The sequence below is a fragment of the Brachycentrus maculatus genome, unplaced genomic scaffold (genome assembly GCF_059751285.1).
Source record: "Brachycentrus maculatus isolate JH-2025_06_01 unplaced genomic scaffold, ASM5975128v1 h1tg000147l, whole genome shotgun sequence".
NCBI classification, from domain to species: Eukaryota; Metazoa; Arthropoda; class Insecta; order Trichoptera; family Brachycentridae; genus Brachycentrus; species Brachycentrus maculatus.
In genome coordinates, this window is record NW_028280900.1 from 1,191,605 (window position 1) to 1,213,663 (window position 22,059).

The 22,059-nt window shown below is 34.5% G+C and overlaps 3 protein-coding genes across 6 annotated transcripts; 2 read left to right on the forward strand and 1 right to left on the reverse strand.

Moving 5' to 3' along the window:
• The first annotated feature begins 362 nt into the window (after window positions 1–362).
• IleRS (Isoleucyl-tRNA synthetase) lies at window positions 363–5,490 on the forward strand. Its single transcript, XM_088261028.1, has 4 exons — window positions 363–515; window positions 594–699; window positions 1,879–2,080; window positions 2,164–5,490. Exons 1-4 carry the CDS (start codon window positions 388–390, stop codon window positions 5,352–5,354), a joined length of 3,627 nt encoding a protein of 1,208 aa, XP_088117154.1. The 5' UTR covers window positions 363–387; the 3' UTR covers window positions 5,355–5,490.
• Window positions 5,491–6,498: 1,008 nt separating this feature from the next.
• mRpL2 (mitochondrial ribosomal protein L2) lies at window positions 6,499–12,396 on the reverse strand. Its single transcript, XM_088261029.1, has 6 exons — window positions 12,022–12,396; window positions 10,753–10,865; window positions 10,319–10,454; window positions 9,240–9,320; window positions 7,570–7,701; window positions 6,499–6,747 (listed from the first exon to the last, which is right to left on the reverse strand). Exons 1-6 carry the CDS (start codon window positions 12,251–12,253, stop codon window positions 6,539–6,541), a joined length of 903 nt encoding a protein of 300 aa, XP_088117155.1. The 5' UTR covers window positions 12,254–12,396; the 3' UTR covers window positions 6,499–6,538.
• A 1,669-nt stretch (window positions 12,397–14,065) lies between these two features.
• Window positions 14,066–21,024, forward strand: LOC148308821 (omega-amidase NIT2). 4 transcript variants are annotated; one of them, XM_088261033.1, is made up of 6 exons: window positions 14,066–14,230; window positions 14,996–15,142; window positions 17,244–17,428; window positions 17,962–18,130; window positions 18,834–19,067; window positions 20,801–21,024. In XM_088261033.1, the coding sequence occupies exons 2-6, from the start codon at window positions 15,019–15,021 to the stop codon at window positions 20,929–20,931; spliced, it is 843 nt and encodes a 280-aa protein (XP_088117159.1). In that variant the 5' UTR covers window positions 14,066–14,230; window positions 14,996–15,018; the 3' UTR covers window positions 20,932–21,024. The 4 variants fall into 4 exon arrangements, with proteins under 4 accessions (XP_088117159.1, XP_088117158.1, XP_088117157.1 ...); XM_088261032.1 differs by having other exon boundaries at window positions 14,098–14,253; XM_088261031.1 differs by having other exon boundaries at window positions 14,136–14,671.
• Window positions 21,025–22,059: the final 1,035 nt, after the last annotated feature.

Below are 22,059 nucleotides of genomic sequence, written 5' to 3' on the forward strand. Positions count from 1 at the left end.
CTTCCGCTTCAGGTAAATAGTTCAGGGTAATATTGAATAAATATTAGAGTGATAAAATCACTTTTATTTATTTAAACTACTCTCCATGAGAATCAAAACACTACAGAGGTAGACCGGAAATCATTAAAGTACCAATTAATTACATCATTTAATTATGAAATACGTAGATATTTTTTTCAGTTATTTCTTTAGGGAGATAAAACCCTATTCTGAATCCGAAATAATAATAAATAATAATAAAAGGAAAATCGGAAACACAAAACACACGTGTGTTGGTAGCTTTAAGATATCTGTATTTTTTTAAATAGCAACATCGTATATTGGACGTATGAAGAAATGGTGATCTGTGGCAAACGCCACACGTCAAAAAATTGCGTAAATTTCATCATGCCGGTCCAGGTGGATAGGGTCCCGGAAAATATAAATTTTCCTCAAGAAGAAGAACGCATTATTGATTATTGGAAAAAGATAGACGTTTTTCATACATGCTTGAAGCAGTCTAAAGGGAAACCTAGGTTAGTATAACTGAGCAATGTGCGTTCAAACCCGTACAGTGAGCACATAAATATCCTAACCTATTTTTGATATTTTAGGTATTCCTTTTACGATGGACCGCCTTTTGCCACGGGTCTTCCCCATTATGGACACATTTTGGCCGGAACTATCAAAGATGTTGTTACGAGATATGCTCACCAGCAGGTAACGATAATTACGTTTGTTATAAATTACACATCAAACGTCAGGAACTGTAAATACCCATTACCATATCATAACCTATTAATGTTTGTAGCTTATGAGAACACAAACTGGTACGAGTCCGGGTATGGAACCCCGAGCGCCTTATTAATTTTCCATTCCCATATAGCAAAAATGCCTGACTTTACCTATGTCATCTGCATCCGATTAAACATATTTCACTACTTTTTCAAATCTGGAGACCAAGACTGCTCACCTTTCCCTCATTAATTTACAAATCAATCAAGGATAGGGCCAAGGACTATTTGGCGGTCTTGTGTTTTATTATCCTAGTGAAAATAATTGTTTTACAAGAAATATTTATTAACGAATTTATTTTTTATATAAAAAAAATTTAATAGTCTGTTCTTTTTTCGTGTTTTCCCTACTCGCAGTCAAGGTATTAATAATCCCTTCATCAATTTTTTTATTAAATTATTTTATAAATTTCTATTAAAATCACAGTTTCTCGCATTACACATTTAAAAAGATGAGTGATAAAAAGAAACCTCGGGACCTCCCCTAACAAACTTGGATATTAAATATTTTGTAAATATCTTAAAAATTAATTGTATAAATTTGTAAAGGTGCACTTTACATGTAAAATAACTCACAAATCAAACTAACATTACTAATTAAAATTAAACCCACTAACAGGAATACTAATATTTTAAATTCAAATGAAAAAAGTTTAAATGAAATAATAACTCGACACTGGCTAGAACATTCTTCTTCAACTTCAAACCCTCATCCGCACCCATTAGTGCATAGGGCACTGCATCAAATAAACGCAGTGTTATCTTGATCATTAACACATGAAGGAAGAGTGATCAGCCCTCCTCTTCAGGTACCAGTCCAGGGTAATATTGAGTAAATATTAGAGTGAGATTATATTTATTTGACTTATATTTATTTGACTCCTCCCCCTGGGAATCAGACCCAGGACCTCCAGTACGGTAGCCGAGTGTGCTGACCATTATACTACGGAGGTGGAGAACACTTTAGAAGGGTGAAAAACCATAAAAAGATGAAGAATAAGAGTGTAGACAGGGATCCAATAAGACATTTTCCGTTATGATATTTTGACTTTGTGTGTTTAATGAATTGCAGTTAGTAATGAAAAGCAATATAATATTCTTGTAGGGTTTCCACGTTGAGAGGCGGTTCGGGTGGGATTGCCACGGATTGCCCGTGGAGTTTGAAATAGATAAAGATTTGGGCATCAAGGGTCCAGAGGATGTGAAAGCAATGGGAATCGACAAGTATAATGCAGAGTGCAGGAAGATTGTGATGAGGTACGCGGACACCTGGGAAACTATTGTCGCTAGGATGGGCAGATGGATCGGTAATTTTTGCTTCAATATTTAGTCATTTGTCAAGTACCATTATAAAATAGAGAGAGAAAAAATATTACTTGTTATTTTCCAGATTTCAAAAACGATTACAAGACTCTGTACCCATGGTTTATGGAGTCTATCTGGTGGGTATTCAAAGAGCTCTACAACAAGGGATTAGTGTACCAAGGAGTTAAAGTTATGCCCTACTCCACGGCTTGCAACACTCCCTTATCCAATTTTGAATCTGGCCAAAATTACAAAGAGGTAGTGGATCCCGCTGTTGTTGTAGCGTTTCCTCTGGAAGATGGATCCAGTTTACTAGCCTGGACCACTACTCCCTGGACGCTTCCGAGTAATATGGCGCTGTGCGTCAATCCTGGCCTCACTTATGTTAAAATAAGAGAAATAGCTACCGATAAAGTATACATTCTGCAAGAAAACAGAGCTGAAGTTATTTTTAAAAGTGCCGAAAACTATAACGTCCTCGAAAGCTTCCCCGGATTAAAATTGAAAGGCTTAAAGTACAAGCCTCTGTTTGATTATTTTCTCGATCAGTCCTCTAAAGGAGCTTTTCAAGTTTTGGTCGATAATTATGTCACCGATGACTCCGGCACCGGAGTAGTTCATCAAGCTCCGTACTTCGGAGAGGATGACTTCAGGGTCTGTTTAGCCGCGGGTATCATTACCCGAGATCAAGAACCCATTTGCCCGGTGGACGCCAGCGGCAGATTCACTTTGCCAGTTAAAGACTTTGTCGGCCAACACGTGAAAGATGCCGATAAACATATTATCTCTTTTCTTAAAGCGAATGGGAGACTTATTCAGAGTGGACAAGTCAAACATAGCTATCCATTTTGTTGGAGATCAGAAACACCGCTTATTTATAAAGCCGTACCTTCGTGGTTTTTGAGAGTCGAGCACATGACAAAAAATTTGTTAGAGAGCAACGCTTCTACCTACTGGGTTCCGGAGTTTGTTAAGGAAAAGAGATTCGGTAATTGGCTGCGAGACGCTCGGGACTGGGCCATCAGTCGCAACCGCTATTGGGGGACTCCTATTCCTTTGTGGATTTCACCAGACGGAGAAGAGATTGTGTGTATTGGCAGTATTGCGGAACTATCCAAACTAACGGGAACTACAATTACAGATATCCATAGAGAAAGCATTGATCATTTGGAAATTCCATCGAGTAGACCGGGAAAGCCTCCGCTGAAAAGGATAACGGAAGTATTCGATTGTTGGTTCGAGTCCGGCTCCATGCCTTATGCCCAGCAACACTATCCATTTGAGAATGTAAAGGAGTTTGAAGAATGCTTTCCTGCCGATTTTATCGCCGAAGGAATCGACCAAACGAGGGGTTGGTTCTATACTCTGCTGGTTATCTCCACTTCTTTATTCAACAAAGCTCCATTCAAGAATCTTATTGCTAACGGTTTAGTGTTGGCTGCAGATGGCCAGAAAATGTCAAAGAGAAAGAAAAACTACCCCGATCCTATGGAGGTAGTCAACAAGTACGGTGCCGATGCTTTACGTCTCTACCTCATCAACTCCCCGGTCGTGAGAGCGGAGAACCTCAGATTTAAAGAAGAAGGTGTGAGGGACGTCATTAAGGATGTGTTCTTGCCTTGGTATAATGCTTTTAGATTTCTGATGCAAAATGTAGAAAGGATAGTTCAAGAAGATAAGATAAATTACATTTTCGATCCTAAACTTGTATCATCTACTAACAAATCCGATAATGTCATGGATAAATGGATCCTTTCCTTTACCCAATCTCTCTTGGTTTACGTTAAACAAGAAATGGCCGCTTACAGATTATATACGGTCGTACCTCGCTTGACTAAGTTTATATCCAATCTTACCAACTGGTACGTCCGTATGAACCGCAAGCGCTTGAAGGGTGAAATATCCCCCAGGGATTGCCAAATCTCCCTGGACACTCTCTGCAGTGTGTTACTGAATATGATCAGTTTGATGGCACCATTTACACCTTTCCTGAGTGAACTGATGTATCAAACGTTGAGTAAAATAACACTAGGTAAGGGCGTTGATAGCATTCACTACGTGATGCTTCCTAATCCATGCCCGGAACTTGTGGACCTCGATATAGAGCGAGCCGTCCAAAGAATGCAAAGTACCATAGAATTAGGCAGAGTCTTGCGAGACAGGAAAACTATACCGATCAAGTACCCTTTACCGGAACTTGTGATTATTCACCAGGATCCCGAGTACCTCAGAGATATAGTATCCCTCGAAAAATATATTCTGGAGGAAATGAACGTTCGAAAAATTACCGTAAGCTCTGATAAAGTGAAATACGGGGTGACCCTGAGGGCAGAACCGGATCACAAGACCCTGGGGGCGAGGCTCAAAGGGGATTTCAAGGCAATAACTCAATCCATAAAAGGTTTGACTGATGAACAATGTCAAGCTATAATAACGCAAGGGTACGCAGAAATATCGGGACATAAAATTGAGTTGGCCGAGATACGATTTATTTTCCAAATGACGGAAGCCAATGAAAAGTACGAGGCTCATAGTGATAATGATGTACTTATACTTCTCGATGTTTCCCCCGATCAAGAAATGATGGACGAAGGTATCGCGCGAGAAATTATCAACAGAGTTCAAAAACTGCGTAAGAAAGCTCATCTCGTTCCGACTGATGAAGTGAATGTGTACTATTCCGTGAGCGATGACAAAAGTGACATTCGACGTATAGCCGCGTCTCACAAAGAATTTATCGAAAACGTGATCAAGGCGCCGCTTCTCCAACTGTCGGAAAAGAACAATTCCTTCAACACTATAATACAGGAGGTTCAAGAACTGAAAGGGGTCAAGCTGAATTTGATCATAACTAACAGGGTAGAAACAGTTTTACCCGCTCTCCCGTGGGCAAATGTTGTTCTTTCTGGCATCTCACCCAGATATGGCGCCAAGTCTACAAAAGGGATGGTTCTATTGAAAGATTTTAAGGGAAATAATGTCACAGTCAGTGCTTTGCACCAGGAAGTGAGTATTATTTTTGGGCTCTACGGGATAAAGTTTGATTTATGGATAGGAGGCAAATTGTTAACGGACGGAGAAGTCACCAAGGCAAATGGTAAAACTATTTGTGTATCCAGTGTACAGGCACCTGAAAAGGATATTGCAGCACCTGTGCCTTGTTGCAAATTTTCCAATACTGATAACAGAGGCAAACAGGTCACCTTTATCTTAGAAAATCCGAGTGGAGAAAATATTATAGATGTGGAAACAGCAAAGAAACGGTTAAGTAAATGAGGAATTTTGTACATTTGAATACACAGTGCAAATTTATTACTTCGAAGAAAACTTATTTATAAAAGCTTTATTTCCGCTTCTGCGGATTTTAATATTATTTCAATGAATAAATAAATAAATGGCATCATATGTAAAATTGTTTGGCATATTTTTGCTACCCATTTTCTATTAGTACGATACAGCCTGATATGATAATGCAATTTTTCCCATTTATCCTTTGTCTCGCACTGGCACTGGCTAATATTGAATAAATTGTTTGAATGATCTTTGTGCATACTAATTATTTTGGTCTAGTGCCGCTTGAGGTCAATTAGCGAGAATGGGAAATACATTAATAAGCTAGTTAGCTCTTTATGGAAGATTTAAAAAAATTAGATTTTTATAGCATAGAACAGTCTAGTGTTGACCTTGGGTGTACTGAATGCTTTTTTTTTTTTTTTTTGAAAAAAAAAAAAAAAAAAACTGAATGCTGGGTTGAGTAAAAACCAAATGTGTCGGGTTGTGGTCCCGTGGTTAGTTTCGCGGACTTTTAAGTCAAAGAAACCACAATTTGATACCTATTTCTAATAATGAGCCGCTTAGATTGACAGAAATAGTATAATATTGAAATATCTGATTTATGTATTAATCTTAAATCAAACACAGATTTTTGAGTCTACTAAGTTGTATTTTATTAAAAAAAAAAAAAACACATAAAAAATTAATATTGTGCCAATTGTTTCGCCTTGTCAGGGCATTATTAAACGAATGTGAAAATCAAATGGACTACTGTCTATATGTAGCTATACAATTCTAAGAGAATTGTATAGCTACATATGGACCGTCAGTCTATTTGATCTTCGCATTCGTTTGATAATGCTCTAACTAGGCGAAAAAATTGTCACAATATTAATTTTTTATGTGTTTTTGTTAATAAAATACAACTTAGTAGAAAATCTGTGTTTGATTTAAAATTAATAAATAAATTAAAATGGAGTTCTACAAATTAAACGCCAAATCAATAAATAAAATTGAAATATTTGTGTAAACAATAAAAACACTAATATTTCTCTTTATATTAAAAAAAAATACATATTCTGATTAAATTTATTTATTAAACTGTTGACCTTGTGTGTACTGAATGATGGGTTGAGTAAAAACCAAATTTCTAATTAAATTTATTTATTAAACTCTTGTAACTTCAACTAAAAAAGATTCATAGTAAAATGAAGGGGCTCTTTCTTCGGTTCCTTGGCAAATTCGATGATCTTAGTTTTCCTCGGAGGTTTGATCTTCCTGCCGTGGCGCCCATCTTTCCTGTGCCATAAACCAGACCGCGGTCGATTCCCGAGCCAGCGATTCCTCTGTGGTGACCCTATCGGTGTCGAGCCATGCAACACATTGGATAAACGACCTAAAATCATATTTACAACATTTTGAGTGTGTCCAAATACTTGTTCACAAAATCTGGATTATCTCCAATTACAGGAGTTATTCTTTACATCTCACCAATAGATGTCTAGTGAAGTTCTAGTGATTTAAGAATAATGTTTCAAAATTGGTTCTTATATATAGAACTAACAAGAATTTGAGTAGTGTGGTTGTCGATAATGGGTAGAATTGGTGAATGTTACACGTGTGTAAAGTGATCACTTAAACCAGCCTATGACGGTCGTCAGCCCTGTAAATGCCCAGACTTCCATATTCTTCTTCATCTTTGATGAGATGTCAAAAAACAATATACATATTAGCATATTGGCTATTGTAAAATGGTTCCATTAGAAACTGCATTAATCAAGAAAATACTTAAGTATGTTTTAGCATATTATTTTTTTAAATGTTCGCCTCCGTAGTATAATCAGCACGCTTGGCTTCTGTACTGGAGGTCCCGGGTTTGATTCCCAAGGGGGGGGGGTTAAATAAATATAAGTGATTTTTTCCACTCTAATATTTATTCAGTACATATTACCCTGGACTGGTGGTACCTGAAGCAGAGGGCTGATCACCTTTCGTTCATGTGTTAACAATCAAGATAACACTGCGTTTATATGATGCAGTGCCCCTGCAGTGCACTGCACCATCGGCTGCGGATAAGGGTTTGAAGAAGAAAAAGAATTGTGAAAAAAACTGTTCGCTCACCACAGGATTTTCCAGTATTATTTTTTCGGGTATTCTGATTTGGCTAAAAAGTTGTAGCTAGTAAGTGTACTGAAATATCTGATCGTAATATGCTTACCAACTGTTGCTAAACACCGAGGATCAAAGCTGAATGGGTGTTTTGATGGCATTTGAAGGATGATTCTATCATCTTCCCTTCTCAAAATAGTTGCCGAAGTTCCTGCTGCGTGCACATAAAGACCGCCATAACCTACAAATACATCAATATCTACAACTGATACACCAGAAGCCAATTTTTCCATTGGGAATATTGCAATTTAAACCCTCTGGCGGGTGAGTTCTTGTGAACTGTATTTAAGGAGTGAGTTTTTTCTTTGCAGCATTATAGAATATTCATGTTTACTCTTCAATAGGTTCGAGAGCATCTTTCCCTCCCGGTGATATGTATTTACTACAACTCGACTTTAAAAATGAGAATATCAATATAAAATATAATAGATACGGGCTCAGAATTTTTGTATTCCTCTGTAATATAATAACGTATTACAATATAAAGTTGTTCATCCGCAGCAACGGAAATAAATAATTTGTGAAAAAATCATCAATACACAAACGTTTCCCAGTGTGTGCTGCTTGCCGTGCTTTGCGTACACGCACACGTGTCATGATACTGTTTCCAACGATGTCTTTTTAGTAATGCGCAGGCCATCCTCTGCGACAGTCGTGTCGCTACGTCAGCTATTGCTGCTACTTGCGATGTATTTTTTTCTCGTTTTCAGATACTTACCTGAGTTAACACATTGTGTACGGTGTGCACATATTTGTGCGTTTCAGAAACCTTGTGTGGTGGCGGGGTGCACATTTTTGTGCATTTCGGCTACCTTCAATTTAGTATACAAAAAACACGTCATAAACTTCTAATCTCTTGGCCTTTTTGCTTTTGTTGTGTAGTGGATAGATGTCGTTGTAATATAAAAAAATAATACTGATATTTACTGGTTCAAAACATAGCTAATGGTCGTAATCTGTTTTGAAGGAAATGTTACAAATTAACTTTAAACAATGGATACAGACGGTGCGTTTTTTTCTTTGTCCTAAAATGAAATAAAATACAAAGATCATTGTCCTTTACTTAAGTCGGCAGTTGGTACTTACAAAGCAATAAACGCGTGTGGGGAAAGCCCATAAATCATTTTTTATTCGCAGATTTTGAGTTTTCGGCGGTTGTTAAATTGAGTTTTTATTTTCTAATATTTTATTAGTGTTTTTAACATTTTTTTTACTTTTGTGATTTGTGGACTAACACGATTTTATTTTGAGACGTTAGAGACCATTTAACCGTTTTTGTATTGTTTTCGAGTTCAACCTCAAGTTCAAAATATGAAGTTCACTGACATATTTTATATTTCCGGACAGCTGTTTAATGTCGCCCGCCTCAAGATACAGTTTTATCAAAACATTGCCGTAACTAATGTGTTAACATTACAAAGTTGTTACATTTCAACTTCAACTGTGGTCAATAAAAGCAACATTTAGGAATATTCACATTTTTCCCTTTTTGAATCATATTTTTATACGGTGTATAAAATAAATATCACCGTTGCATGTGGTAGTTTTTAGCACCGTTAGGGAAAGGTAAGAATGATTACTTTTATTGAATATAATTTTAAAATATCAAGTCACAATTAACATACGACAACTGATGTACAGGAAGTACAAATCTCATTAATATCAATTTGCCATTGTGATTGATTTCTTTACTAAAATGTATTATATAAGAGGACGTACCTGGAGTTTTTTCCACACAATTGACTTTGGTGCCTATTGGAAGTGATCCCAGAGGGTGCGCGTCCCCTTCAGAAGCTCTTACTAGAACACAGCAAAAATAAACACTAAATGGTGACAAGTGTTACTGACCGGTAACTGTCAGCAAAAACTGAAAGCTGAAGCAATAATCAGTCATTTGAAATGCCATTTTTAGGACATGACAATATGTAATATATAGTTGATGCACTGAAAAACATATTGGACTGTTTTATTTAAATTTATAAAAATATTGGCACTAATTTTCTGATCACGGATAATCCGATTCTAGTTCATAGTCTGCTATATCGCTCACTCCTTTCAAGAACGTCATGAATAAAAAAACTTGATTTTTCAGGATATCGTTTTTAAAGTTTAAGAATATAATAAAATGTATTAAAATAAATATCAAGCCACTTATTGAACTTTTTAGTGTGCAACAGATCTTTTTAGGTAAAACCTGAAGGTTTTTTCTCCATTTAAAAAATATTTAGTATATTTAAAAAAAATTATTAAACAATACCCTTTCTTCAAAATGCAAAAACAACACTTTCTGTCCAATAGCGGGTAAATATTAAGTTAAAAATATGCCGCTTTTGCTGGGATACAGTACATTTTCTGGGTATTCCGAAAACATGCACAACTGAAAATTGACGATTTTTTATTTATGACGTTCTTGAAAGGAGTGAGCGATATGTAAAACATATCCAGTTGACTTTGTGAAGAATGAAGAGATAAGGCGTAGGATGCAGCAAATCTTGGTCACAACTGTCGTCAAAAAAAGGCGATTCAGTTGGCTTGGCCATGTACTCTGCATGCCTCCTGAGAGCCTTAATCAAGCTTGCTTCTTTTACGAGGCATCAGGTTCGCGCTGCCCAGGACGACCACTGCTGACAATTCGTTGGCTGTTCTCGTCAGAACTTCGGGACGCAGATCTTACTTGGGAGGATGCAAAGGAGCTGGCAGTCGACAGAAAAGCTCGGAGACAGTTTGTAGACTCCAGATGCTCCACACAGGGAACAGATATGGTTTGATAGTAAAATAGTAATATACAATAGAACTACCTGGAATTCTGGAAACATGCCTTGAAGTCTTGATTATATCACCGGCTTTCATGTTTTCTGTAGCTAAAATGTACTTCACTTCATTGCCAGATGCAACCAAGGCTATATGCGCAGTTCTGCAGCCGTCTTCCATTATCTTCAAATAATAATGAAAACTCATATGTTTACAAAACTAAGCAAAGATGCCACAATCTACGGTTCTTACTGAATCTATGTAAACTTTGCTGTACTATACTTCCTTGAAGGGTGAAATATAGACACGCTTTGCTTGTGAACAATTCAATAGATAATATACTTCAGAGCGTGTACACTATAAGAAATTTAAGATTTTGAACATTTACATTTTAATTTATAAAGATAATAAATTATGGAATTGTAATTACAAATTAAATGGCAATTCAATAAATAAATTATAGATATAATAATGGTTTTACCTGAATGACTTTCTCTTCCTTTGGAGGCCCTTCAGACGGACCATCTCGAATCCATTGGACCCAATGATATTGTTGCTTGATACCACCACCTATACCCTTTGCAACCACACGTCCTGAAATCATATAAATAAATAGTAACATAAAGTTATACTTGAATAATTGAAAGGAATAATGTTATAACTTGGTATAATCATTTTTTAGTCTTGAGAAAGAAGGCGTTTGCTTCAAAACTAGTTAATGTTATAATAAGATAGTTGTAAGTTATAAAATGGAAAATCACAATGTTAGTGCTTCAAATATGAATTATACCCAGGGCTTTTTTTCCATGTAACACGGTGGAACGGCGTTCCGGCACATTTTTTCATGGATATATATATTGTTTTTAATTTTCAAAATCAATTAGACGAAACAATGTTTGTGCTTACATAATTACAATCTATATTTATTTAATTCCTCAATGGTGTAATGAATATTTTGATAAATAAAAATTAGTGAGTTCCGGGACCTTTTTTGTTTAAAAAGAGCCCTGATAATATGAATTATGTAAGGATGATGTGGGAGCCTTTAGAAGCAAAGCTCTCAAATATGATCTAGTCCTGCATCTAGATACAAAACTGAAAGGAAACAATCATTTACAGTTACCCTTTTACAACTTTATCTTCCATTTTATGGTTACATTTCTTGAATACAAAATACATGAGCCTTTTGTTCATTTATTCTATGCTTTCTTCAAAGGGCTCATTAGTACATATTAGCAGTGTCCAAGTTACACAAACTAGTATGAGTATGGGTATGCAGACCCGGGTACCATTGCCATTGCTGCTATCCTCTCCTATAAGGCAGTGGTTTCCTCCACCCTGAACTCCTTCACTTACGTTATCTACATCCCATCAAACATATCCGTGAATCTGGAGAACATTCCCTTCATACCTACTCAATCGAGTTAAAACCGCATAAATTTAATGCAATACACTATGCACCACTTTGAATGTCATCAGAAGATAAAATAACTGGCACATCCAGCGATACTTTGAAGATACGGTTGGACCTACTTTGCCAGATAAGTGACATAATTTTTAATTGTTCTTATTCTGACCGATACCTCCACCCAATGGTGCATAGGGCACTGCATTTGTTAGGGAATCAAACTCGGGACCTTCGGCACGATAGTCAAACGCCTTTACCACTATGGACGTAGACTGTTGTCATTTAAAATAAGTTGAATTATGTCATCATTGATATATGCATTATTATGACGGGTTCACTTGCCTGAGACAGGATCTCTTCCAGCCAGGTTGGTAACAGAAAGAGGTTGAACGGTGTACTTTTCGGGAAAATGGACAATTCTTCTATAAGCAATACCGAAGCCCGGTTTTGGTTTTGTATTTATATTCGGTTTGCTTTTGAATCTTATTTGGGTGAAATTCGCATTACATTTTGAGACATTGGCTATTGTTGACGTTATCGAAAGTCGCTGTACTAATTTTGCAAGGGAAGACATTTTGATGATGAATTTATATCAAAATCTCCCTTCAATCACTTAATGTTTTAGATTCATATTACGGAAAATTCAACTTTTCAGTTTGAGGTTATCTTGCACCCAAAAATTATGTACTACATATAACCACAGACCACAGACTAACTAATTTATATAAAGACCGCCAACTGCCTCGATTTTTTATGGCTAGAAGTGATATTCGCCAGCGGCCGGAAGTGACGTAAACGGCTATAAGTACTAAGCTCCCGGCTGGGCGTGACTTCGCCGCGGCTGAATGTCGAATCCACCCGCCGAAATATTTATCATTCATTTTTCAGGTTAAATGGTATTTATATTGAAATTTGTTGTATTACATATTTTCAAAATTATAATATTAATATTACACAGAAGATATTTCACTATCTAAATTTATTTATTTCAGTGAAAACAAAAATAGAAAGGTCACGGCTAAAACGCGACATTTATAAGAAGAGTTCAGGCGATTAATAATGGTTACTCAACTCAGCCTTACAACGGTAAATGGTAATGGTAACTTTTTTGAAATTATTATCTCAAACTATGTATAAATATAAGGCTTTTCAACAAAAACAAAAACGATAGAATTTTCAAATTACTATATTATATTTAAAACTCTAGAAAATACAATATTTCAAAAGGGTGGAAGGAGTGCCCACCACTTCCTGAAGTTATGTTTCTCAACGGGGGTGCCAGCGCCCCTTTGTGGTCGTTTTGGAAGTCTGGCTAGGCGTTTTTAAATTTTTAGCATTTGGGGGGTGCTGCAGAAGTTCAAGGGAGCGTTGTGTCAAGTGAGAAAAACTACACTTTCATATGCTAAATTTAACTTTAACTTTGGCATAATACTCAAGATTATCAAGTTCTTCATTTACTGATTTCTATTTTTCTATCGATAATTGTCTATAACCATAGTTTGTCTATATTTATTTGAAATATTTGAACAACTTGTTGGTATCTCGTATTTTTCGTTCCCGTTTTGGTGTTTTTGTTAGTGTATTAGTGTGTCTCGTCATTTCTGGTCGTTTTTTGAACAATCTGACGTTTACGAGTCGACCCCCCCTGATATAACCACAGACTACTAACTACAAATTATATAGAATGTGGGCAGCGTTCATACATTAATAACGTCTATAGATTGCCGGTTGCAGCCGAAGATCCCAAAATTTTATAAAAATTCATATTTCTAAATGGAAAAGTAGTAATTGATGGATTGATAGAATAATTGGCAGTCAATATATTGAACGAATCCAAATGTTTTGAAGATAAAAAAAAACATTTCGTTGGAGATCATTTTTAGGAATACATATAAACAAACTGTTACCAATTTTTTGTAATTGATTCAAAACACAGAAATGCTTAGTTTTTTTTATATTAAATTTTCATGCTATCCACCTTTATATTGTCACATTTTTATTTTTTATACTCTCGTTTATTTTTCCAACGACCTAAATTTTACTCTGCACTTTTTCAAAACTAAAATATTTTCATTCCATTTATTGACGTACTATATAATTATACACAAAAATTAAACAGTTAAAATACATATGGTTACAGCAAAATTATATATGATGACATACAAATCAGTATAAACTTCATACAGTATACAATATAAACAATCATACAGTATAAACTTTTTTACTAAGACAAAAATGGAACATATTATTGAATTTATACAAAAATATCAATACGAGGAATATATGTTTATACTTTGGTGTACTTTCTTATCTTCATTTGTGTTTTTTTTTTTAATTACCTAACGTCCTAGTGACTCTGAAATCTAGCTACGGCTTATGCAACACCGTTTATCATGTCCCTACTCAGGCTTCAACTTTATAAGTTTCATAGCCTATGCCTACTTGTGAGTGGATTTACTCTGTATGTTTAAAGTTACTATAATTTCATGTTATTCATGAGTGAAAATTCTAGGCAAAAACACTCGTTTCATTTTTGTTATTGGCGATAAAGGTAGATATAGTATATAATCTTTGGTAGGTATAAACCAATATATCGATTATTTTCATTCTACTAATGAATGATAAATTATTAATCCCGTCACTATAAAATAAAGAAAAATAGTCAAATGTCATGTCAAACGTCAAGTTGATAAGATTTTATAACTAATCTTTTTGATAACGGACGTCTCAAATATTTACTCAGTTTTATTTTTTTGTCGCAGCAATCTTTTCTGTAGCATATTAGCGTTATTTTGTATAAATATAAACTTCGAGCACTCGAACTCAGTCCTTCAATGTTTTTGCGAGGTAATTTAGTTTGATTAAAAATACAAATAAAGATTTTAATTCATAATGGAGCCCAAAAATCAAGATGAAATTAGTTACACCGATGCTGCACATCCCAGATTTTGTACAAAACCAAAGAACATTCTTGGTAGTGATTTTCAGGATGGTAAACTTTTTTTTGTTTTGAATATTTAATTTTATATTTTGCAATAATAATTGACAAATCAATTAAAATCATCTTACTTTTTTCCTTGGTGATAGCTGTTTTGCCTTGCAATGGAATTGTTAAACTCTGTTTTTCAAGAGTTGTTGGTATCAGAGAGTTGTTAAGATAAATTTTGTTACTCTGTTAACAGCCAATAAATAAATTGATTCAGTGGAATCATAAATCATGATTTTATTTATACGAGTAATGAAAGATGATGAAATTCCATACACTGAATGCCAATTTAATAAATAAACATTGTGTTAATTCTCAACATTTTTTTAGGGTTACGTGTTGCTTTTATCCAAATGGCTGTAGGGGAAGATAAAGGAAGAAACATCGCCCGAGCAGTTGAGCATATTCATAAAGCTAAAAGCAAGGGAGCCCAACTTGTGGCATTACCCGAATGCTTTAATTCTCCTTATGGAACAAGTAAGATTCAACATTTTATCGTATTTAAGCAGCCATCTTATTTTTTAATAAGTGCCTTGGAAGAAAATTGTAATTTCTCCATATCTTCTTATCAATATTAAATATTTGTTTTAAAATTACGAGTACATGTCTCTCGCAAAGATATTAATTAAACCTTTTGAAATATAATACACATATCGCACACTCCTTTCAAGAACGTCATAAATCAAAAATCTTGATTTTTCAGGAGAACGTTTTTAAAGTTTAAAAATACAATACAATGTGTTAAAAATAAATTACTAGCCACTTATTGAACTTGTTACTGTGCAACAGATCTTTTTAAGTAAAACCTGAAGGTTTTTTCTATATTTGAAAAATATTTAGTATATTTAATCAAATAATTAAACAATACCTTTTCTTCAAAATGCAAAAACAACACTTTCTGCCCTGTAGCGGGTTAGTATTAAGTTAAAAATATGCCGCTATTGCTGGGATGTAGTACATTTTCTGGGCGTTCCGAAAACATGCACAACTGAAAATTGACGATTTTTGATTTATGACGTTCTTGAAAGGAGTAAGCGATATGTAGTACTCCATTTTATCATAATTATTTATAATCGCATGTTTTTCTGTCACACATTAGATGCCAGGTTTAATTTCTAACATTGAGATATGAAAAAATGTGTGTTTCTGTTGCATTTGAAGTTAGATTTTGTTTCATCAATCCAATAAAGCGCTTTATGCACCATTGACAGTGAATAAGAAAATCAAGCAGAAGAATTCTATGGTAAAACGGAAGAGGGGCACAAGCCTGTAACATATACCACAGACATGAGCATCTCTTCCGTATCATCACAGAATCATATATGAATAATTTATGTATTAATTTTAAATCAAACACAGATTTTTTGAGTCTACTAAGTTGTATTTTATTAACAAAAACACATAAAAAATTATATTGTGACAATTGTTAGATTGTTAGAGCATTATCAAAGGAATGTGAAGATCAAATGGACTACGGTCCTTATGTAGCTATACAATTCTAAGTGACAGTTTTAACACGTGCAGCAATAATTTATGGGAGACAACAGTAGCTAATGGGGGATGTAGGTATGTACCCTTATATTTATTTTCTGGGAAAGGAAGAATTTATTGACATGGCCATATTTTAGAGAATTAATATTTTAAAGCTTAATACAATTGTTGGTAATATTATTTTTAAGAATTTATATATGTAGATGTAATTATTAGTTTATCAATAACGTTTGATAATGCCCTAACAAGGCGAAACAATTGTCACAATATAATTTTTTATGTGTTTTTGTTAATAAAATACAACTTAGTAGACTCAAAAAATCTGTGTTTGATTAAAAATTAATACATAAATTAAAATGGAGTTCTACAAATTAAACGCCAAATCAATAAATAAATATATATATATATGAATAATATAACAACAATAATATTTCTACCATAACAACCGCTATGCCAAGAGTGTTTTTTTTAGTATTCAAAACCTAAACATGTAGGTATAGTAACAAAATAATATGGGACATTTTTACATTAGTACAAAATTTATTAGATATGTGATTATATTTAGCGATATTATTGTGTGAAAAGCTTTGGTTAACCACATGTTTTTATTGCTCGCATTCGCAGAACAAATATTAAGACGATGTACTCATCACACCACAGACTAACACATATACACAAAGTTTTTTATGCATTTCAATTATTTGACACGATAAACGCCTAAACGCCAACACTAAAATTTGTCATTTTTGAAATTCACAAAAAAAACTTTTCAGTAATTTACGTATTGTAATAATAAAATGTATTTAGTTTAATTAATTTTTTGATTTGACAATGGGTTCCATAGTTAAAGCATTTTGAATATAGCTCTTGATTGAGGTCACTGATGCCCCCCATGGCACTGTGGTCCAACACAGGCGGGTTACCGGTGCCCCCCATAGCGTTTAACGTGTTAACGAATTACAAATATAACATACACTAGCGAAATTGAATGTAAAAACAAAATTATGATACATAGGTTTTCAATTAAGAAAAATAAATATACGATAAATTCATAATGTTTGTATTTTAATTTTTAATTCTGTTTAAGAGTTCTTTGAAGAATATTCAGAAGAAATCCCCGGGGGACAGACTTGCACTGCGCTATCCAGTGCCGCGAGAGAAACGGGACTAGTTGTTGTAGGAGGAACGATTCCGGAGAAGAGTGAAGGAAAGTTGTACAATACGTGCACTGTTTGGGACGATAAAGGAACCCTCATTGCTAAACATAGGAAGGTAAAACACAGAATGAAGATATGATATGTGATATAAATTGAATAGTAATGCGACACAAAAAAGTGTATGCAAAATGAGATTTGAAGGTGAAATATCAAAATCAATGCAAAAATGTAAAGATCACTAGATACTGTTGGTCTCTGCAATCAGATATTTGCTTAGGCATATAAATTCACAAGGCATAACAATTGGTGGAAAATTTAAATGCATTTACATTCAAAATTGAATAATTTTACTATGAGGAAGATACTCAACGTAAAGCCACCAAAGTGTACGGTTTTAGTCAGTCCTAGAAATAATTAGTAGATCAAACAGTCATATAAAACAGTCAACAAAACGAGATCATTACCCAAACAAATAGAGGGATTTGTAAGCACCTGATGTCACATAAATTTATAATATATCGTCGATTGTCGCTTGATAAAAAATATGTAGATCCATTCTTTGTATTCTGATGCAGGCACTTATATGATTATTTTCTATTGTAGCGTATTATGCTTCGTACATTTTTTAAGTAAACATATATTTTACAGGTGCACTTGTTTGATATTGATATTCCTGGAAAAATAACCTTCAAAGAGTCGGAAGTATTATCAGCTGGAGATACTTTGAACACATTCAAGATTGGTTCGCTTAAAGTAGGACTGGGAGTTTGTTATGATTTGAGGTTTGAAGAAATGGCGAGGGTTTACGCAAACATGGGTAAAAAAAGTTCAATTTAAAATATGATTAAATATATACCATGAAATTATAAAGATTTCATAAGATATTTTTTTTAAACTATTATTTTTGTTGTGCGAATGTAGTTTATTTATTCTTGTTTTTTTTTATGTACAATATCTGAAAAAGTATACAAATCTTTTAAGTTGTAAAAAATTTGTAGGTATCAGTAATAATAACTCGTAATTAGGATGCAGTCGGTTTATTGAACAAGTCACTCGGATCTAGCTGACTAACTGAACTATGTACATACTAATCCCTTTCACTGCCTACACCTGGGGCACTTCTAGAAAATTTGGTGGTGATTTTACAAATTTGTAGTTATTTAGATTGGCAGTGACAGGGATATTGAAAGCTTTTAAATGTAATTCATAGTAAAATCGGGATACAATTTGTTTCACATTTTCTATAAATTTCACAACTTAGTTCATAAAACAAAAATTGCTTCGCAAGAGAAGGTCTGTCAGGAAGCCTAGGTGCTTTTATATCAGATCTGAGAATAAGGTGGGACAGCTTTCAATATAGTCTCCTTTTTGTCTCATAAGGGGTTGGGCCTATAGCATAAACATTCCCCCGCATACACCCCTGCCCTGCTCCTAGTGGACGCTTGGGGTCACAGGTCGAGTTGTCTGAAATATTGCGCCGTAACAGTTGTGTAAAATTACAATACTATGTCCTTTTTTAGGCTGCAATATGTTGCTTTATCCCGGAGCTTTCAATATGACAACTGGTCCACTGCACTGGGAACTGTTGGCTCGGTCGAGGGCCAACGATCTGCAGCTCTACATGGGAGTGATAAGTCCGGCCAGAGGTTCCGGTGCAGGGTACATAGCGTGGGGCCACTCTACTCTTGTCAATCCATGGGGAAAGATTATTGCCAAGGCGGGCCACGATGATGAGTTATTAGTAGCAGACGTTGGTAAGTAAATTATTTAATAATATCATGTCATCAAATTGCCATTGCAATAATAAAATTAAAAATGAGCAGACTGTATTCAAATACGATATACATATTTCACAATTGAATAACACGCCTTGAACTATGAATTTATTGCTTATATGGATCTATTCTATAAAATTGGTTAGCAATTATTTTTAATATAACGAAAAACATTTTTTTTTAAATCATACCTGTTATGGCACTTATATTGCATATCTTATTGTGTCATGTTCAGAGACTAAAATGATATTTTTTCATCTTATATTGTTCAGAAAGGGGAAAAAGATAAACAAGTAAAGATTATTTGATTTGACAAAGTTATATTTCTTGAACAAACAAAAGTATAAATTGGAAGTGCATAAATTATGAAGTTTATCCAAATATCTACTTGTTTTCGTTAGAAATATCACTAAGCTGAACATAATGGGTCGCGATTAAATTTATTTTAACCTATAGTAAATTACTTTAAACATTATGGTACACAAAGGGTAAGATTCGGTTTAAAAAAAATTTGTATGGACTTTTCACTAGGTCAAATTTTAACAGAATTTATGAATACGCCTAATAGTAATCTAGACAGCCAGGAGTACACTTTGGAATACATTTTCTAAAAGTAGTCATGTATTTGTTCAATAAGCGTATCATCAATACATATTAATGTAAAGTAATGGTTTCAATTAACTTTTATTCCACTTAATCAAACAGTAAAAAAACATTCTATAAATCTTTACTTTTTCCCTGTATAATTTTCCAAAATAAGTATTGCTACAATAAAAATAAAAACACAACAATACACAATAAAAGTTTACAAGTTTTAATGAGAGTTAAAAAGTGGTTAATAATAATAATAATAAAATTGGATAACTTATATAGCGCCATTTTCGTAAAAAAATACCTCAAGGGCGCTTCACTGTGAATGAATTGGGGAAAATATTATGGTGGAAATGATTTAGCAAACAAATGTGTTTTTAGTCTTTTTCTAAAGATCATCTCACTCTCACTATTTCTAACCATTGGTGGAAGAGCATTCCACGCCGTCGGTCCTGCAACAGCAAAGGCACGCTCGCCAAATTTAGTGCGTTGGTTGCGAGCTGGTAAGATAACTTTGCCCATTGCAGATGTTGTAGCCGATCGAAGCGTGAGAAGTCTATCAACCAATTCATCTGGAATACACAGCTCCTTAAGATACTCTGGAGCCATATTGTGTATTGATTTATAGATGAGTAGGCAGAATTTATACTCAACCCTTTCGGGAAAGCGTAACCAGTGGAGTTTGTGAAGTAGTGGGGTGATGTGACTGAATTTAGAAATTCCAAAAATTAGTCTCGCTGCTGCGTTTAACACTGATTGCAGTCGAGTCATTTTATTGTTTGGTAGACCCGTGTATATACCGTTACAATAATCTACTCTCGATATTACAAACGCATTTATTAATTGACGGGCAGCATCAACTGGCAGATTCTTGCGAATGCTTTTAATTTGCCTTAGCTGATAAAAACATGTACTTGTTGTTTTGCTAATTTGAGTCTCAAGGGAGAGATCAGAATCTAAGAACACGCCGAGCAGTTTGACGGCCGGCGTAGTTGTACTCTTTGGATTGGTTGGATGTACGAGTCCTTTTTAATGTTTCTTAGAGACATTTAGATCTGGTGAAAATAATATTTTGGGATAATGTATGTTTTGTTTTTTAATGCGTGTTTGTATTTTTACAGATTTATCTGTGGTAGATGAAGTCCGTAGTCAAATTCCTACCACAACACAACGCAGGACCGATGTTTACTCTACACTTTACAAAGATAGTGAACCAATCGTTTCAGATGCCAAAAATGTTTCCAAAATATAAAATTAATCAATTTACCTTTTTTTCTCCAAATTTTAAGGGTCATTTATGTAGGTAGTTACAATTTTTAAATAAAGATACAAATATTTTTGATAATCCTTTAATATTATTTATAAATATGTTTTTTTTTTCCAAATCAATTCCATTTTTCTCTTCTGGCCCCTATCCGCCCCCAAGTGATATAGGACCTCACATCAGAATGATGCAGTGTTAACTTGGAGTTGATTACATGAAAGCAAGTACTGCGCAGATTCTCGGATTTAGTGCGATATGATGTGATACCTATTTGATGCGATACAGATAACGGAAAAGGAATTCAGAAAGGTAGAAAAAAGAAATAATGGCTAAGGCGTCCGGGGTTCCATATCCATACCTGTACTAGCTTGTGACTTTATAGAGTCTCTTAATTCGTAATCATCGGCCCCAAATTAAGACGAAATAATTATTAGCATATTACAATACATAAATTATACAAAATATTTCTATTCTTCTGGCCTCTATCCGCATCCAAGTATGCATAGGCCTCTGCACCGAAAAGACACTGTCATAGCCCAATCAGGGTGATCATTCCAGCGCACCAGATCCATGGATATAAGAGTGGAATATTTTTGACAGAATGAAGATAAATGAAGGACTTCTATAGTTGTCACCAATTAATACTAAGCGTTAATAACTCCATCTAATTCGTTTTGAATAGCTTCAAGTTGCACTTGAAAATTCTTTAACTCGTCGATGTTAAATTCAATACAGTGCTCTTGTTTATTGTCATTTTTACCAGTTTCTAAATTGAATACAACACTCGTATTCCGTTCTAGTTGATTTTTACTCGATGTCATTTCTAAATTGACTTGCCAGGACGCTTTAGCAACATCATCAATATTCCCAATGTTACTTACACTGAATTCTTCCATCATGTTTTTTGTAAGGATTTTATAATTATCGATAAATACTAGCGCTTTGTCCTCACTCATCTGAAGGACAGTTTTCAGGTCGTTCAAGATGAAACTAGGGCGCATGATGAACTTAATCATCCTTTTCATGATATGTCTGATACTTTTGATCAATAATGTAACATCGTTAGCGCTGAGGATTAAAACTTTTTCTAAAGCGAGTAATTCGTCACCAGTGAAA